The following is a 14288-nucleotide window of genomic DNA, read 5'->3' as shown; positions in this document are numbered from 1 at the left end:
ATTAAACGCCTTTTGGCAACACAGGTCCGTCCCCACGAAGTGGCTTCAGTCAAATCCTAAGGAAGCAAAAATACTAAGAGATAATATAAAATAGAGGGAAGGGGATGTGCTTATGCCGATTTAGCGCCGGCGAAAAGTTTAAGAAAAAATCCATAGCCAACCGGCCAAAGTCGGCTGCCATCCGGCTAGACCATAAAGCCAAATGGCTAAAAGAGTTCGCTGCCATCCGGCTAGAACCTGATGCCAACCGGCTCCAAGGACTGCCAAAAAAGGCTTGAAAAACTGTAATACAATAACACAGCGTGTATAATGTTTATGTACGATCCAGTTGGTTTGTGATGACACTGTCAGAAAAATTAAGTTTGACAGCGATGATAAAACCATTCCAACTTGACGAGCCTAACAGCGAGTTAATGTTGCGCCCTGAACGCAACGCTAGCGCACCTTCGAAGAATGCGTAATCAACAACAAAACTCCAAAACCTATTGACCAACAGTGGCCAAAAAGGAGCAGACGGCCAATGCGATGCAATTAACGTTCCACTGGCAGGAGATCTAAACATGAAAATGAGAACTTTAGACAAAATTGGAATCGGTGGTACAAGTAGACAATTTTCGCCTCGCCAGTCCTGGAAAAATGCATCCACACCTGACGTCGCAGGGTTCCAGAATCTTGAAAAATATTTTGGAACTTTTTTGTTGTAGTGAGAGGCAAAACAATCCACAGTATATGGCCCCCAAAGACCGTCTAGCTGCTGAAACAACTCGGGGGCAAGTTCCCAATCGTCATAATCAATTATCTTGCCGAGGTAATCCGCCTTATCATTGAGAGATCGGGGCACCCACTGAATGTCCAAAACAATTCCCAATTTAAAGCATAGCGAAAAAATATCAAAAGCTAACTTGTGAAGATTAAAGTGCATACTACCAACTTGCGCAATTCTTGCGGCCCCCTGGTTATCGGTAAACCACTTGACTCTTGAATTAGGCAGAAAAGAACTGAATGAACTAAGGACGAACTGTACAGTTAATAATTCACGGTAAGTGGAACTCTCCTGACGTTCAGCCTCAGTAAACATCCTATGAGCACAAATATCTTTCCCGTCAATATGGCCAGCGCAAGCAACATCACTTGCATCTGAATAAATAGAAACAAATGGAGTGACCGAATCAGACACGCTTCTAGTGTTAACGGAACGAAGATTGTTCTTCCAAAACTCAAGTTCAACTACACAGTATCTATCAAGCAAAAATACACTATCCCAATCTTGGGCGGCAGCCACAGACGTCTGACAATGCCTGGTCATAATTCGAGCGAGGTTTCCTAAAACGGGACTCATAGATATGATCTTTCCAAAAATGGAAGCCAAACTTCTTGCTGATAACGCACGAGGTTGTAGGGCGCTGCCAATGTGGGACAAGGCCTTATCTATTCTTGACTCGGTAATGCTAATGTTTCCTTGAATCCCATCCCAAACAATACCAAGCCAAACAATAAATTGTACAGGAACCCAAACTGACTTGTCGTCATTAGATATGAAGCCCGCCGCGGGAAGGTCTGATCTAAGAATGTTCGAATGAAGTTGGCTCAACGACCCAGTAGACTCAACGTCAAAACCATCATCGAGGTAAACAACGGCACGTATTCCCTGAGATCTCCAATGCTTTACTAAAGGTCTGAGCAACTTGGTGAAAATGTAAGGCGCCGAAGATGAACCAAACGGGAGAACTGTAAACATAAAGAAACTAGGTTCCCCATCAGACATCACCCAGCTAAAACCGAGGAATGGCTGGTGTTCTGGAAAAATATCCAAATGATGATATCCACTTTTGAGGTCAAATTTGGTGAAGTAGCTACCTTTCTCAAAATAGTCTAGCCCAACTCTCCAGTCCTCGAACTTGAATTTTTGCTTAAAAACGTGGTGATTGATGTACCTTAAATCCAAAATCAAACGTCTTTTCCCACAACTTTGAACCGAAACAGAAAGCGGATTGATAACGTTGAGGCAACTCTTCGGAACTTGACAAACTCTTCCCGAGGAAAGCAACTCAAGAATAGCTGAGTGAACGAACTCGGAATGTTCTAAACCAGAACGATTATTACTAAATTCTGCTGGAGGCGGAGAAACATAAAACGGAATTTTGTAACCTTCTCTAATACAATCGATGATAAAAGGTGGTGCGCCAATCTTCTCCCAAAACAGAACATGAGCTTGAAGTCTCCACTTAACACCTGGCGGAACTGTACCAGGGACCAGTGAATCAGATTCTACCTCAAAAGAAGGCAAAACAAGTCTTCCACCTTAATGATATCTTCAAAACATCCGACCGCATCATCATGTTCAAATAGTTGACTGTCGCTCGTCTGGTCTGCTGGATTGCTCTCCAGATGTACTGCCTGAGCCAAGTCTGGTTGTGTTTCTGTAATTCCCGAATCCAGGACCGTCGCTGAGCCTCCCGCAACTTGAACTCCAATGACCTCTCTTTCCGCATCTGAAGCAGATGTCTGCCGGAGAAGGCATTCTACGGCCTGAAAACGAAAAAACAAAGAACGCACAGCAGAAAACCTTCACTGAAGAAAAAATAAAAACGTGGAAAAAATAAACAAAACAAACAAGAAAACTACAAGCACCGTCGAGTAGTGTCGCACTTGATGAATATATCAACCTATTCACTCCTTATATATATTCCAACTAGAGTCTCGAGAGACTCCACGTGCTAACACAAGATGTGTTAGCATAAATCACATGCGTGCTCACGCTGAACTTCCGAAGGAAAATACATTTTCCTTCTCCCTCACTCCGTTCGTATGAAGGAAAATCATTTTCTTTCTCCAGAACGCTGAAGCATAACACAAATACACAAGACTGTAAGGCAGGCAGAGTGAGAGCACCTGCCTGCCACATTGAAAAAACAAAGAAAGGGCAAGGAGCATACCTCGAAAAAGAGACCGGTCGTCAGCAGCGCGAGAAGTATGAGCGCTGAGGGGAGTCTTATTCTTCTCGGATTTCTTTAAAGCATTTTGCTTCTTCTTCTTCAAAGCCCTCTCCTGGGCCTTCCTGATCCTCTTCTCGTCGTCCGAATCACTAGCTAACTCCTCCGCCTCGTATTCCTTCACCGCAAGCCAACCTGCTTCGCTCTTGTCTGCCAGTTGTATGATCTTCTGATGATGTCGTCAACCTTTTCAGCAGCTTTGTCGACGTCGCGCAAGCCAAGAAAATTAGCGGCTTCGTCTACCGTCGCCTGAAGTTCGGAGTTAAACAGCAACTGGTCTTTGTTGCCTTGGAACGTAAGCTTGCCGGCCTCAGACGCTCTTTGCAATTTTCCAGTTTCACTTGACGATTGCGAGCTTAATCCCGACGAGAGATTTTCAATCTTGTGGTCAAGGTACGTTTTAAAACGTTCGAAAACGTCCTCCGTAGCAGACTCTGTAGGGTTCTTCGAAGTTTCGGGACTCGAGGGCATCTCAAATACGATGAAACAAACAAGAAAACTACAAGCACCGTCGAGTAGTGTCGCACTTGATGAATATATCAACCTATTCACTCCTTATATATATTCCAACTGGAGTCTCTAGAGACTCCACGTGCTAGCACAAGATGTGTTAGCATAAATCACATGCGTGCTCACGCTGACCTTCCGAAGGAAAATACATATATTGATAGATGTTATGAAGCGGGTTTTGGAGAGTTGAAATCTGCTTAACCGTGGCGATGTCCGAGAGTGATTTCGTACACTAATCACCGAAAATGTGGCTGAAACATACTGGAAATATAACATGAGGTATCGTGGAACATCCAGTTGTCGACATGTCGCGAGGTAAGTGGAATATATCTGTAGCTTACAGTTCTCGTTGACGCTACGTCTAGAGATTTCGAACTCACGCTCTGTTGAAGAGACTCGAGGAGCCCGTTGAGAATTGAAAGATAGAGCGAGCGAGGTCCGACTAGAAAAATAAATAAAAATACATGTGAAGAAGAGCCGAGCGATATGAGAAATACAGGACAGAATATAAAGACTTACAAATGTTTCCTGACTGTAGCGATGACGGTGAAGCTAGGTAGAATAGATTCCGCAACAATATTAACTTGAAGCTAGAGAAAACGTTGAAAAGATTGGCGCGCTAGGAAACCGTAGCGTTTTAAATAGTCCTAATTTGCATACGTAAATGGCAAGCTAAAATAAAAATTCCCACGTGGAATCCTACATCCCGGCCCCTAAATGCGCTACATAGGCATTTACATTAGACTATAAAGGATTACCACGCAATGTTAACATTAATTGTTCCTTAGTACAGCGTCACTGGGTGACGAGACAGATAGGCAAGTTCCACAATTAAGCTTCCTCCGCAACTTCAGCTACTCCTTCAAGTAAGACGATCTTGTCTATAGGACGTTCGAGTGTGCTTGATTTTGTTTTCAGCGTGACGCTTCTTACTAGACGGTCTCGCTGGTTTGTCTTAACGCCGGTTATGCGTGCAAGTGGCCATAAACCCCTTGGTGACTTCTCATCTGTGAGCAGTACGATGTCTCCGATTTGAAAATTTCGGCGCAGCCTGAACCATTTTTGCCTCTGTTGCAAAGTTGGGAGATATTCCTTTACCCATCTGCGCCAAAATACATCCGATAAGTACTGGACTTGCCTCCACCTGCGCCTGGAGTATATGTCCTCCTTGGCAAAGATTCCAGGAGGAAACGGTTGGCTGTACCGAAAGAGGAGAAGGTGATTAGGCGTGAGGGGTCCGAGGTCGCGAACGTCGTCTGAGACCTTTGTCAAGGGTCTGCTGTTTACGATTGACTCCGCTTCGCACATGAATGTTGACAGCCCTTCGTCATCCAGTACTTGCTCCCTGACCAGTGCGTTTAAGACCTTTCTTACTGTCCTTATGCAACGTTCCAATGGACCGCCATGGTGGGACCCACATGGAGGGTTGAATGCCCACTGGACGTTTCTTTGAAGTAGGAAATCGGCGATTTTTTCCTGGTTCCATTCTTTGATAGAGCGGTTAAGCTCGCGTTCTCCTGATACAAAATTGCTGCCGTTGTCGGATCTTATCAGTTCCGGAGATCCTCTTCTTGCAACAAATCGCCTGAAACTGTTTAGAAACGAATAGGTGTCCAGATTGTGGGCCACTTCTATGTGAACAGCACGTACCATCAGGCAGGTGTACAGCACACCGTAACGCTTAACTTCTGTTCTTCCACGGCGAATCAGGAACGGGCCAAAGCAGTCGACTCCCACATAGGTCAATGGAGGTTTGTCAGGTGTAATTCTGTCTAGTGGCAAATCCGCCATTTTCTGTTTTCCAACATGGGCTTGTCTTCTCTTGCAAGCAACGCAGGTATTTAGATATCTTCGCACTGCTGTTCTGGCGCCGACGATCCAGAACTTCTCTCCAATCAGGCTAAGAACATGTTCCACTCCTGAATGACCAGAAACATGATGATACTGGCGAATGATGAGGGGAACAATGTGGTGAGACTTTGGCAAAATTACTGGATGCTTTACACGCTGCTGGAAGGGTCCATTGGCTATCCTCCCTCCGACACACAACAAGCCGTCAATCATCCGGGGATCGAGTTTGACGATCTTGCTCGATTTCTTGACCTGACGCTTTGATTTCTGCTCACTTGAGGGGGGTGAGGATGATGGCGTGGATGATGCCTTTCTCAATATGGCCAATTCCTCTTCGACACTTTCTTCTTGAACGTGTCTCACAATTTCCTTTTCTGCATTTCGTAACTCTTCAAGGGTAATTGGGACTATCTTTGTTTTCTTAGTGACTGTTGTGTAACCACTCCTACGTTGCTTAACTGCTGATCGGAGATTATCACGATAGCGAAGGATCCAAGCCATGAATTTCTTCAAGCCGTACCACGAGGAAAATCGTTCAAAGATCTTGTTCATCGGTTCCTCTCTGATTTCTGTGTATTGGGAGTATACCTCAACTGTTGATTTTACCTCTGGGTCAGCTGGTGAAACCTCCAGGACGGGACTGGGTGCAACGGGCCAAGAAGATTCTGGACGCCACAGGAAATCAGGGCCTCTGAGCCATCGACTGTTCTTTAACAGAGCCTCTGCGGAGAGCCCACGCGATGCGTCGTCCGCTGGGTTCTGTGAGGAGTCAACGTGCCTCCACTGCGAAGCCGCCGCGACCTCCTGTATTGTAGCTACTCGATTGGCCACAAAGGTATGAAAGCGCTTGCTCTCGTTTCGGAGGTATCCCAAGACGCAAGTGCTGTCGGTCCAAAACACAGACTCGTCGACCTTTATGTCGGTTTCAGTTCTAATGATCTTGTCCAGTCTGGCTGCGACAACAGCTGCGCTCAATTCTAACCGAGGAATAGTAAGAAGCTTGAGTGGTGACAGCCGGGATTTCCCAATGACAAATGAACAATGAATGAGACCTTGCGCGTTTGTGATGCGCAAGTAGGACACTGCGCCATAAGCGATCTGACTGGCATCAGCAAAGTGGTGGATCTGGCAAGTTGTGACGTCGCCGAAGTCAGGCGGCTTGAAACATCGATAAACTTTAAGTGACTCCAGCTTAGGGAGATCTCCGAGCCAACTCTGCCATATAGCGATGTCTTCGTTTGACACTATGTCGTCCCATCCTAAGCCTCTTCGACACACGTTCTGCAGTAGACGCTTGGCTGGGAGGATGAAAGGTGCAGCGAAACCCAGAGGGTCGTAGATGGAACTCACGATGGAGAGAATTCCTCTTCTGGTAGAAGGCTTGTCCTTTAAGGATATCTTAAAGCCAAAGGTGTCCGTCTCGACATCCCATCGGATTCCCAGAGCACGTTCACAAGGCAATTGGTCGAGGAGATGATCCTTCACCGAGACTGCTCTCTCTGATGTAGGTACAGACTCAATGACTTTTCTGGAGTTAGAAATCCATTTGGTTAACCGAAATCCCCCTTTGGAAAGCAGTGCGCGAAGTTCTGATACCAGTGATATTGCCTTGGTTTCGCCTTTGATGGACTCATCCACATAGAAATTGCGCCTTAGAGTTCTCACTGCCTCTTCGCTGAACATTTCTTGATTATCGTCTGCCGTCTGCTTTAAGCCAAAATTAGCGCAACTCGGGGACGAGGTGGCACCGAATAAATGAACCAACATTTGGTAATCTTCTGGATCCTTACTGAAGTCGTTTTCTGGCCACCATAGGAAGCGGAGAGCATCGCAATCCTTGGGGCTGACACGCACCTGGTGGAACATTCCTTCGATGTCGGACATTATGGCGATGGGCTCTTCACGAAAACGAATCAGAACTCCCACCAACGTGTTGGTTGGGTCTGGACCATGCAGAAGCTGAGAGTTAAGGGACACCCCGTTGTATCGTGCGGCACAGTCGAACACTACACGAACCTTGTCTGGCTTGTTCGGGTTCACGACAGGGTGGTGAGGTAAGTACCATGTTACACTGGTGGTGTGTTCCAGTGGAGTCTGGGGTACCATTTGAGCGTACCTGTTCTCGAAAAGGCTGTCCATGAATGCTGAATACTTCGAACGCAGGTCTGGGTTCTTAAGTAACCTTCTGCGCAGTAACTTCAAACGGTGTTCTGCCATTGTTCGATTGTTTGGTAAACAGGGCACATCGTCTTTCCAGGGTAAGTCTATCTGGTAGTGACCTTCCTTCAAACAGATCGACTCCTTCATGATTGATAGTGCACGCTTGTCTTCTTTGGACATTGCTGGTTTGCTGACGCAAATGGAATCCGAGAATTCCCAGTCGCAGAACGTGCGAAACTGCTGGCTAAGCTCTTCGTCGGCCTTTACAAAGTTGCAAACTGGGTGTGGCTGGCCCATTCTCGCCAAGGGACCATTCACCGTCCAACCAAATATCGTTCGAGTGGCAAATGGGCCTTGGCCTTGACTAACACGAGTTTCACGAGGTTCCAGGGCCTTTAGAACGTCACATCCAATAAGCAAGCCGATATTCGAATCGATCGTTCGGATTTGAAGATCTCTGAGGTAAGGGAAGCTGATCACATCCTCTTGAGTCGGAATACTGTCATTACTCACGGGTAGGCTCGGTACTGAAAACACGGACGGAAGATCAACAAAGTAATTCTCATCCAAATCAAATACTTCCAGACTGAAGAGATTGCAGCTCGTTATGCAGTTCTGCTTGCCGAGGGTAGTAAGGGAAAGTCGCGTCTTGTCCCCATCGATGCCCAAAGTCTCCACGAGCTTGTTGGAACAGAATGTGGTATTGGAGCCGTTATCGAGAAAGGCGTAGGTTACAGTTGATCTATTTGATCCTTTAGCCTTGACCCTTACAGGAACTATTGGTAAGGCGGTCCCTGATTTGCCGGCCCCAATTGAAGCACACTGACCATCGGCGGTGATGAAGCTGCTTTGGGCGTTGCCTACAGCATTGCAGTCTGGTATTGAAACCTCATGCTCATTAGTATTCTCACGACGCGATGTCTCCTCAGGTTCTCGTGCATCTCTCTGTGGGTGGAGATATGTGGAGTGCTTGGATTGACATCCGGAAATCTTACAGAAACTTGACTTGGGGCACTCCCTTACAAAATGGCCAGGAAGGAGGCAGTTAACACAGAGACCCTTTGAACGAACGAACTGAAGTCTCTGCTCCACGCGAAGCTTCTTGAAGTCTTTGCAGCGGACTAGGACGTGATGACTATTGCAAAAGGGACACTTAGCAGGCAGCTTCTTTGTCAAAGTTGAGCCAATGGATGAATCTGGCTGCTTATTGTTAACATCAGGGTGGTCTCCATCACTCCCGGAAGTGGCGAAATTGGCACCTCTTCTATTGGTTGACCCTTTTGAATCCTTTCTGCCATTCCTTGGATCATCTTTAATGTTTCCAAACACCGGATGGGACATTGCGCGTGCTTTCGCGTCCACAAACTTTGCGAAGTCGTGGAAAGTGATCTCTCTCTGCTCATTATTTGTAATGTCGTCTGCCTTGTCGCGCCAACTTCGTCTCAGTGGGAGTGGCAACCTTCTCACAATTTTCTGCAGACTGTCAGGGTTGTCAACCTTGTTGAGGTAACCAACATCTTGCAAAATGTTCTTACAATTTTTAAGTGCAATTGAAAGCTTCTGGAGAGCGTTACAATCTTCATTCTTTATGGGTGGCCCGTTTATCAAACGTTCGACCAGAGCTGTTGCGATTTTATATCCTTGTCCGTACCTTTCCTTCAAAAGACGGCGCGCCTCGATGTAACCCCTATCTGGTTCCATCGCTAGGCAGCTTTGCATTAAATCATGGACATCTCCGCGAGTGTATTGGACAAGATAGTGTAGGCGCATCTTGCAGTCAGTGGTCTTCGCCTCAATGAGATTCGTAAATGACCGCACGAAGTTGTAATAATTGGCGGGGTCTCCGTCAAACACTTGCACCTCGCTGCTTGGTAATGTGAGTGACAAGGAAAGCTTGTTTTGCTGAGCGAGTAGTTCCTGTAATTGATGATCACGAGATTCTTGGAGGTAAAGAAGACTCTTGTTATGTCTCTGCTGCTCTCTCTGAATCTCTATTAGTTCTTGTAAGAATCTCTCCCCGGTAGATGAGCCATGTGATGATGGACTTTCTTTTATGTCGTCTTCAAGATGGCCGGCGAGGCGAACATCTTCATAGTATTTGTTCTCTAAAGGCTTGGTTTTCTGTGGAGCCATGGGAGGGCGTGGCTTCATAGGAGAAAATGGCTGTTGATCCAACGGAAGAGGGAGCAATTGAGCAGGAATTCCAGATGGCTGTTTGACGTTGGCAGTTTCTAGCTCGGCATTAGCGTACGTTTGTTCCTCGGCCTGCGCTCTAGCAATTTTCCTTTCCAGATCCAGCTCACGCGTTCTTTGATCGAGGCGTAACTTGGCTTCTTCTTGAAGTTGTTGCTGCTTAATAATTTCCCGTCGAAGGCGTAATTCTTCTTGCTGTATAGCTTGCTGTTTATGGAGGGTTGCGGCATCTGCTTGTAGAGCTGCCCTTTTTGCAGCAGCGGCCAATCTTGGGCTATGTACATGAGTCGTAGAGCCACCACCCGACTTCCGAGATGACGCGTGCGACGAGCGCGATCGCGTGTGTGTTCTCGAGCCGACATTGCTAATTGAATCTTCCGGTCGAACTTCGCTTGCGTAATTCTGTACACTGGTCCTTGTGATAAACTGATCTAATGTCTCTTGAAAATTAGCAATCCTTGCACATTCGGATTCGTAATAATCTTGAGAGTCTTGAATCTCATCTTCATCACTCAACATTGAGTGATAATTTGCATGAGCAGTTTTGAAAGCCTCTATAGTCGTGTTAAATTCTTGTGCCTTGGATAACAATTCCTCCGATGAAGGCGATTGCGACATACACAAAGTGATTTCAGTGATTTTCTTCGTAACGTTGCCCTTTGCCGCTCGTCTGCTTCTATGAAGACGGAGTAAATTTTCATTCCGAACGCCCTGTTGATCCAGCGTTACGTTCGGTAGAACTTGGCGACGGGTAGCTTGGCCATCGGTTTCTTCTTCCATCGTCGAGTTGAACAGCGATCGACGATTAGGAAAGGCAATCAACCTCTGGAACCATTTTCGGACAATGTAGCTTACAGTTCTTGTTGACGCTACGTCTAGAGATTTCGAACTCACGCTCTGTTGAAGAGACTCGAGGAGCCCGTTGAGAATTGAAAGATAGAGCGAGCGAGGTCCGACTAGAAAAATAAATAAAAATACATGTGAAGAAGAGCCGAGCGATATGAGAAATACAGGACAGAATATAAAGACTTACAAATGTTTCCTGACTGTAGCGATGACGGTGAAGCTAGGTAGAATAGATTCCGCAACAATATTAACTTGAAGCTAGAGAAAACGTTGAAAAGATTGGCGCGCTAGGAAACCGTAGCGTTTTAAATAGTCCTAATTTGCATACGTAAATGGCAAGCTAAAATAAAAATTCCCACGTGGAATCCTACAATATCATTATTTTCTCTGTGCATCGTTATTTTCACGTTATTATGCTAATTAGGACGGCGGTCTTTGTTGACAAAAGCACAGCTTAAACTTCTTCTTCTAACATTTTACAGTTTTGACTGCCCCAAAATTTTATTGCATGTTTTTACAGGTGAGACATTGCTCTATAAGTGGAGGGCTGTTTTGGGATCTCAAGTGATGTACTTTTGGCGATATTTTCCTTTAAACTTCGCCTTTTTTATGGCGCTTCATGAGTAGTCCGAAAGGGAAGAAATTTAAAATTCTGTAAAAAAATCAGGTGATGATCAAATTGCCAAAACAGCCTCTCAATGTAACAAGAAACATTTGCTTGTCTCGAATAAAGGGTTTTTACCCGGATTTATATCGTTTTCTTTGTATGGCAAATTGTTAAAAATGTGCCCTAAAATGGCCGCTGAAAGCCCTCTCAGAGGGGCAAAACCAAGATGGTGGCCCCAGCGCTAAAATACGAATCGAATTGAACTGAAAGTTATATTTTTGTGAATCACTTGTCTAGACCATTCATCTGAGAAAGTTTGAGGAATCTGATTTTTTTCTGGTCCAAATGGCCATAGTTGAAATTTACAGAGGGCGCCTCTTAAGCGCGCAAGCGCCCTCGTTTCATAAACGGAGTACAGATAAGGTTTGAATGATAACAATTCCTTCTTAATGGAAACCTTAGAACAAAGATTAGATGAAGCAGTTTCCTGTACCAACCGCGAGTCTTTCTCTAGATAAATGCCGTTTAATAACAAGAACACTTCGCCGACTACATCTGACAACGTGGTACCATAAGCGATGCATGCGGCTGTGCAAAACTGAACTATACTGGAATTGTAGGAATGGTAGACTGGATATTACATTTCCAAGCCCGGCCACTGCTTCCATCTCTTCCAATTCGCTGTTGCACTACGCTAGCTACATGGTAAAAACAAGTGTGAGGTTAAATTTTTATTGAATAAGCAAATTAGACAAACCAATCAGTCCTGCAAGGGAAAGAACTTTTTCTTATTGAAATAATATTGTTGTTTTGATTTTTGTATCATTATAATTTTTTTCTGTCCTAATTCAGGTCCAATAGTAATTCTGATGTTAACAATTACAACTACTTGCAGTGGTGACAGATTGATGGCCTTAAAAGCTAGCTTGCAGATCGACGTAAGTAAAAGCAAAACCGCACTTAGTTCCAAGACAATAACATGCAATCCTTGCACGTTATTACCGTTTTCAAACATTCAATTAACAATTTTGGTCTGAAATAGAGTGGCTTTTGCACAGTCACGTCTGAAAATGGGTAGAGCATAGAATAGAACATTTGTCATCAATTACTATTATATTTCACCTCAATCTTTGTGTAGGGGTAAACCGCTGGGTCACTGAAACCCTTATCCTAAACTAGACCATGATCAGCTTGATTTGGCAACCCTACTCTAGACTAGGCACCAAAAATCCCTACCCTATCCCAGATTAGCTATGTTCCATGCAGAAACTTTGTCACTATCGTAGTTCAACGTAAACTAACTAAACCAGTATCTTACCAAGTCACTTCTGAGTTTTAATTTCTATTATAGAACCCCGAGTAATTAAAAAACCCCGTTTTAGACTAAATTATTTTTGCATTAGCCGTTTTTTAATGATACCCTATTCTATACCAAACTGTCTACTTTCTAAACCCTATCCCAGACTAAACTGCCTGAAAGCCATATTCTTCACAGCGGTACATACCCATATAGCTTATATGTGGCGTACCACCCCACCCCCTGGGCTTTCCTGAAATTAGAAGTGCAATGTAACAACTGGAAACATTCCTCAGGCATGAAATATGGACAGTTCTTTAGTTTTCGGGTAGAAAAATGGCTACCTCAGTTCTTTAGTTATCAAATAAAGGATACGGAAACTTAAGTCTGAAAAAGAATGAGGATTTCAATCTCCAGAAAAGCATTACTATGATTGTATCAAGGGTTAATTGACTTAAATGTGCCTTCCATCTTCTCCCTTTACCTCCGCCTAAGACTTGAATTTCAACTGTTACTTTGAAATAGTAAGAAATCACATTACTAGCTATTCACCTGTAATACGTTTTCCTTTTTTCTCTCTCAATCTCTTTTTCAGATCAAAGTCCTATACGAAGGCGAAGGATTCCAGATCAAGCTCGTGGTGATACAGAGTACTAGCTGCACCTCGCGTTTAACTATCACTATACAACTGTCGTTTTACACCGGAATTCCGCCAGGAAAAACCATTAAAGGGGTGTTTCAGGATGCACTCAAGGACGGAAAGATTACCAATTTAACAGAAAGTAACACAATCTACAACATCACGTTTACTGGTAAGTGAACAAAATAAATAAATATTAATTAGATCCTCTTACAGTTGGTCGATTTAAGTTCACTTACTCTTGGGTAACCATTGAATCTGTTTCGGTCAGCCACTGAGAGGTACAAAGTAGGCCTGTCGGTTAAAGCCATTAGAGGAGAGAAGATTCCGTGGAAAATCATTTACGCGACTACTTACAAAGGAATTAATCGAATAGGCGGATGGCGGATGGCCGAGTGGTTTAGGGCCATTATCCACTATCTGGAATTGTTTTCGGTAGTGCCGACTTCAAATCCTTAACCGCGTTTTGTAAATAGCCAGCCTCCTACCAGCTGGGATTCTCAGTAGTTTTTGTTACACCTCCCAACTCAAATACGTTTTCTCATTGGAGGAGGACGTGTCTCGTGTCGTGGGTCAAAACTCACAACACCCTAGGGCAAACAAAAACTCACTAACTCTCTAGGGAAACAACAACTTGAACTTTCGACTCGCACGTGATCAGGTCGTGCTCCTTGAAACCGCCGCAAATTTGTGAGCCAGCCGGCGTCAAGCAAACGATTTCTTCGCAGTTTTTTTTTTTTTTTTTTTTCATTTTTGAGTTGGGAGATATAAAAAACACTTAATGACTGGTCCCGCGGGAAGCAGTGAGTTTAGTTTCCCCTCAACCTAAATGCTCCCCGAGGCGAAGTCGATGCGAATATTGAGGGTCTCGGGGAAACAAACCTTACTGTTTCCCTTGGAGCCAGTCATTAAGTGCTTAATGTTCTATTTGCAATATTCCTTTCCCCAATTAGTTAATTATTTTATTATTTATTTAACCTTATCATACAAGAGCGGTCGTTACAAGAAACGCGTATTCCGTTGATCCTTAACCACGTTTGTATATGTTTAAATCAGTCACATAAATACCCGACAATTATGCGATTTGCTTGGGAATAATTATCCAACGTATATCGCATGGCCAGACATGGACAGTTAATTCTAGCATAGGAGGATAAATTGTCCTTAAGAGTGCCTGCCTGGAAAAATCAG

General features: G+C 44.4%; 2 protein-coding genes and 1 pseudogene across 2 annotated transcripts in view; 1 reads left to right on the top strand and 2 right to left on the bottom strand.

Annotated features, from left to right (window-relative positions):
• The window catches only part of LOC110069499 (uncharacterized), a 46288-nt gene that overhangs the window by 23443 nt on the left and 8557 nt on the right, over positions 1 to 14288 (top strand). Inside the window, exons 11-12 of the mRNA XM_089298013.1 lie at positions 12013 to 12098; positions 13053 to 13269. Coding sequence (XP_089154139.1) covers positions 12013 to 12098; positions 13053 to 13269 — 303 coding nt within the window. The remainder of the gene's footprint in view (positions 1 to 12012; positions 12099 to 13052; positions 13270 to 14288) is intronic.
• On the bottom strand, positions 2408 to 4731 carry LOC149106287 (uncharacterized; annotated as a pseudogene).
• On the bottom strand, positions 4335 to 10901 carry LOC110053709 (uncharacterized). Its single transcript, XM_089298295.1, has one exon. The coding sequence runs from the start codon at positions 10485 to 10487 to the stop codon at positions 4335 to 4337; it is 6153 nt and encodes a 2050-aa protein (XP_089154421.1). The 5' UTR covers positions 10488 to 10901.

This window comes from Orbicella faveolata, unplaced genomic scaffold (genome assembly GCF_042242905.1).
Source record: "Orbicella faveolata isolate gen_17 unplaced genomic scaffold, um_ofav_v1 contig_3, whole genome shotgun sequence".
Lineage (NCBI taxonomy): Eukaryota > Metazoa > Cnidaria > Anthozoa > Scleractinia > Merulinidae > Orbicella > Orbicella faveolata.
This window is presented reverse-complemented; position numbering and strand designations above follow the sequence as displayed.

Excerpts from the sequence above, each read along its gene's own strand:
- LOC110053709 (XM_089298295.1), bottom strand. The coding sequence starts at position 10,487 with ATGGAAGAAGAAACCGATGGCCAAGCTACCCGTCGCCAAGTTCTACCG.